The following is a 4,432-nucleotide window of genomic DNA, read 5'->3' on the forward strand; positions in this document are numbered from 1 at the left end:
CAATATCATATAGTGTACAATGGACACAATATAATATAGTGTATAATTGACACAGTCAGGCTTAAAGGAAAGGGGGAGGGGAAATCTGAAACCCAATATGACATGAATGTAGTGATAGATTTGATAAGTGACTTTAAGATTGACCAGTTGATTGTGATTGACAGGTTGGTGACCCCTGCTCTAGAAGTAAGTGAGCAATGAGTTTGAATGTAAAGCTGGGTTTACGTAATTGATCCGTGCTTATTTGTTGAGCTTTGACACAAAGCAGATAAACCTGTTTCTCTGCTCTAATGAGAATGTGGTTTACTTTGTTGAACTGAGCCTTAAATACCAACTGGCTCCTGTTGAAAAGGCCACATCGCTACTAAACATGTCGATAAAAATCAACTAAATCACAGACAAATGATTGTGATGAGTGTTGGTCTTAATGATACACAAGTGTTCACACCTGAATGAGCGCAGCATCCTGTAAGGTTTCCCCAAATCAGACACTCTCCTGCACAGAGGAGCCACTGCCAACTCCATCTGACACACACACAAATACACACAGACAGTACTCAAACATCAGCATACATTTCAGTGTGGTGAATGACATTGGTATTTTTGAATCATCTGTCAACCTTCCTGTACACAAGGGGCACTAGAATCAGCCTGGGAACACATCCGCCTCAGACAGAGCTCCCTCACCTGTGCAAAGTCAGCAGCCAGCCTCATCTTGCCACCCTCTCCCAGCGGGCGCAGCAGGCTGGTGTGGCGGATGAACAGCTCGATGGCCCTCTGAGCGAGGGACTCTGTGCTCTCATAGATGAAGTCCACACACTGGAAATGTCTGAAGTAGTCAGCCATCACTCTAGAGATGAAGCCCTGCAACTCCTTCATGTAGAGTGAGCACGGAACATCTGGCTTATCAGGGCAGGACAGAGCCCTGCCCCCCCCACACACACACACACACACACACACACACACACACACACACACACACACACACACACACACATTAAAATAGGTTCACTTTATAAGTGGATGGGAATACTGAATGTCTAATAATATTGAAATTGCATTTCTGTTTGAAAGGATGGCTATGGAGAACAGAACACATGCTAAATCATGCATCCTGCAACGATCTTCTTCACTTCATTTTCAATGACGATATAATACCCGAGTTTCAGTGCTGTTCCAGGTCAGTCGAGTCGGTCAACTGAGGTTCAGCAGCAGGACAAAAACCCAAGTCTGCTGGACATGAAAGACCCTGTCCAAGCAGAGGAAGATCAAGGCACAAAAGAGCAACCTGAACCCAGCCCATCACGACCTGCAGTGAAAAAGAAGATCCAGAGGCCAAAGAGCCGCTCAGGGAGGAAGTCAACGCTGACCTCTGCAATATCTTGGAGGAGGCAGAAGGAAAGTGATCGCCTAGTCAGAGAGAGAAGGCAGCTGAAGTAGCAATGGATGAAGGCTACAGAGGAGAAGGCAGGCATAAACCTGTTGCAGTTCGGAGCAGGCATGTGGCACTAAGGACACCTGAGAACATGGTAAAGAATTGCAGGAAGGACAAGAGCAAACTTCCACAAAGACCCCTTCGAGTTTGTGAAGGGTGTCTTCACAAAAGAGAAGAGTCGAAGTCTCTCAGTGTCAAAGGCAGATCTTGAAAAACATCGGGTGATGTCTGCACGGACAACCGACGCCATAAAGAGATCATCCTCCCACTCCACTAGTCCAGCCATGGGAACACACCAACCCGCCTAGATGGAGCGAAGTGGAGAAATCTGTGTGCAGGGCCTCATCAGCTCCAGGGCCCCACGGAGCCCCTTTCAGGCTATACAAAAATGCAAACACAAAATGGCAACATCCGGAAGAGGGAGTCATGGCGGCTGTATAATCTCTCCACTAGCCTCAACCTTGGCCATGGAGGTGATCATTAGGCCATCTCGGTGGGTGGTTGGAGGACAGGCGATAAGACCTGGGCCTACATGGAGGACCTCACAACACTCAACCGGACCATGGCTTGTACTGTACCTCTGTTCATCAAACTGGCTTGGAGGAAGATCAAGCAGAGCAAGTCCAGAATCCTCTCCATCGTCAAGGACAAGCTGTCAGACCAACGTTTCTACATCGGCAATAAGACTATACCCAAATACATGCCTCAAGGATGTAGATCAAGTAGACCAGCTCAGGAAGAGCGCCGTGAGCAGCCTTGAGAGCATCGACAGATGGCTCATGAGCTGAAAACACATTATTTTAGCTCCAGTATTGGTCGGGCTATAGAGAAAAGGGCTATCAGCCTTGTTCATTTCCAATTTCAAAATTTAGATTAGGATTAGGCAAAACCATTCCTTGTCCTACTTGTGATTCTAGTGGCACCCAGTGCTGTCCACATGAGATTTGGTTACCCCATAGTTCCTGGCCCATCGGAAAGTGCTACACCCAGAGAAGGGACTTTTTTGAGACCCGGAATTATAGCCGATGAACTGAATTTAGGTGAGAGTTTCTCCAGTCCAAACGCCGGTGAGTTCATGAAATGATCCCCGGATCACAGGAGAAGTTCCTGCAGTGTAAACAGGCTAAACGCTGATACCCACTTAAAGCATTTTGGATTTCCGTCACTTGGGTGGCTCACGGAACAGGTACGCTTCCATTTTATTAAATGTATCAATCCGCACTGACTCCATGAGACGCATATTGGAATTGGAATTGGAATTGGAATGGGAACCCCCCCCCCCCATTTTTTTTACACTTAGACAAGTTTATTTTTGTCACATTTAGTTAAGCCTAATCTCCATAGACGGCTGTATAAATCACACAAATGTCCCGCTGTCCATATGTTTTGAACTTATTAACCTTATCTACATTGATTGATTAAGACAGTCTGTTCGTGTGCTTTCCTGTTTCACTTGTGGCAGATTCCCCTCACGGCAAGCAAACAATATCAATGAATCAATACAAAGGCTTCCAAACACCGTTGATTTCTTCCCATGGAGCTGAGATGAAGACTGATTTGGTTCAGTAAATGTCTGCTGTCAGTTGGCCTGGTGAGGCCGGTTAGTGAGCAGCTGCTCACTCTGCTGACAGACGGGCAGAGGCATTTACCGACGGAGGAGTCAGTATGGATCGGTGCAGATCAAGTCTGGCTTACGTATCGCTTCCAGTACGGATTCCCAGTCACTGTTGCTCACCCTGAAAAGTCTTCTTGGTGTAGCGTGATGATGATGGCCTCTATGGAGTCACTCACTGACTGCAGGAGAGGCTGCACCGCACTGCTCATCAGGACCTGTACTCCCTGAATCAAAAATGAGGGCAACAAACAAAGTAAGTTCTCTGACTAGACATTCTGTAAAGAATATACAATGGAAATAGAAGCAGAATAAGAGCACACCGAACTCCAAAATCAAATCCCATCTCCATCAACATCTGATCATCTACATTGTATGTGCCAATGATTTAAACTCTTACGGGCTACAGCAGACCTCGAACAATAAGAAAATGTCTTCACTAAATGTCAGGTCGCTAACGAATAAGTCATTTTTAGTTAATGACCGTATAGCCATAACCTGGACTTCACCCTAGCCCCACCCCTGACTGAGACCTGGCTGGATAGAAACACTATTTAAGAGCTTTAAGTTCATCCAAACTGCTAGATGTGACAAGAGAGGCCGTGGAATAGCTACTGTCTTATTAATATAGGTGCAAAGAAATGTTGAACCTGAAGTTTCTTTCTCCGCTTCTATTCTGCCAGGACGCCACTCTCTCTTAAGCTGCCTTACAACCGCTCCATTTCTCCAGTAGGCTTTTTATTATTCTGTTTTAAATATTTAACAGGTGTCATACAATCGATGACATTTTGTATCTTTGAGTTGAAGTTCTGCACAAGATCCTCAGTTGGGAATCTGTGTCTTTTGAATACTTTGCTGTCACCACTCTCTGTCCACTGACTACAATTGTGTAATTATCTCAATTTAATATTAATTTTGACAACCAAACAGACTGCTAGAAACTACATTTGCTATTTTCGCAAGTTTCTGGACCCACACACAACAATGGTCTCAATAACTACAATAAAGAAATTAGTCTTTTTTTCTCTAAAATCTGAAATGAAAAATATCAACAAAGGTAAACTTCTATGCTCCACTGCTGATCGACTTATTAATTCACCGTCTACAAGCCCATCAAGAGATGTTGTCCAAAAACAAAGTGAACCATTTGCTACATTCTTCAATAACTAAATTGTTGCCATCTGACAGAATATTGCCACAACATCCAGGAATGAACCTTCCCTCCAGTTCTCCAGGAGTATTACTTGTGCCTTGTCTCACTTTGACCCTTTACACCTAACAACATTAGACAACATGGACCACTCCGGTCTTCCACCCACTGCTTTCTAGTCTTAGCGACCGGCTCAGGTTGATAGTTGGGGCCGGCTCAGGTTGATAGTTGGGGC

At 45.0% G+C, this 4,432-nt stretch overlaps 1 protein-coding gene across 1 annotated transcript; it reads right to left on the reverse strand.

Annotated features, from left to right (window-relative positions):
* Nucleotides 1-47: 47 nt before the first annotated feature.
* LOC116379490 (conserved oligomeric Golgi complex subunit 5-like) lies at nucleotides 48-4,426 on the reverse strand. The gene is made up of 3 exons (XM_031841445.1): nucleotides 3,171-4,426; nucleotides 688-925; nucleotides 48-525 (listed from the first exon to the last, which is right to left on the reverse strand). The coding sequence occupies exons 1-3, from the start codon at nucleotides 3,257-3,259 to the stop codon at nucleotides 388-390; spliced, it is 465 nt and encodes a 154-aa protein (XP_031697305.1). The 5' UTR covers nucleotides 3,260-4,426; the 3' UTR covers nucleotides 48-387.
* Between the last annotated feature and the right edge of the window lie 6 nt (nucleotides 4,427-4,432).

The sequence above is a fragment of the Anarrhichthys ocellatus genome, unplaced genomic scaffold (genome assembly GCF_004355925.1).
Source record: "Anarrhichthys ocellatus isolate YVR2014 unplaced genomic scaffold, GSC_Weel_1.0 scaffold4435, whole genome shotgun sequence".
Lineage (NCBI taxonomy): Eukaryota > Metazoa > Chordata > Actinopteri > Perciformes > Anarhichadidae > Anarrhichthys > Anarrhichthys ocellatus.

Bases quoted from the DNA above. Each gene is read 5' to 3' on its own strand.
- LOC116379490 (XM_031841445.1), bottom strand. From the start codon at position 3,259: ATGAGCAGTGCGGTGCAGCCTCTCCTGCAGTCAGTGAGTGACTCCATA. The intron at 926-3,170 runs GTGAGCAACAGT...TGGGGGGGGCAG, and splicing joins CACCAAGAAGACTTTTCAGG to GGCTCTGTCCTGCCCTGATA. The intron at 526-687 runs GTGAGGGAGCTC...TGTGTGTGTCAG, and splicing joins TGGCTGCTGACTTTGCACAG to ATGGAGTTGGCAGTGGCTCC.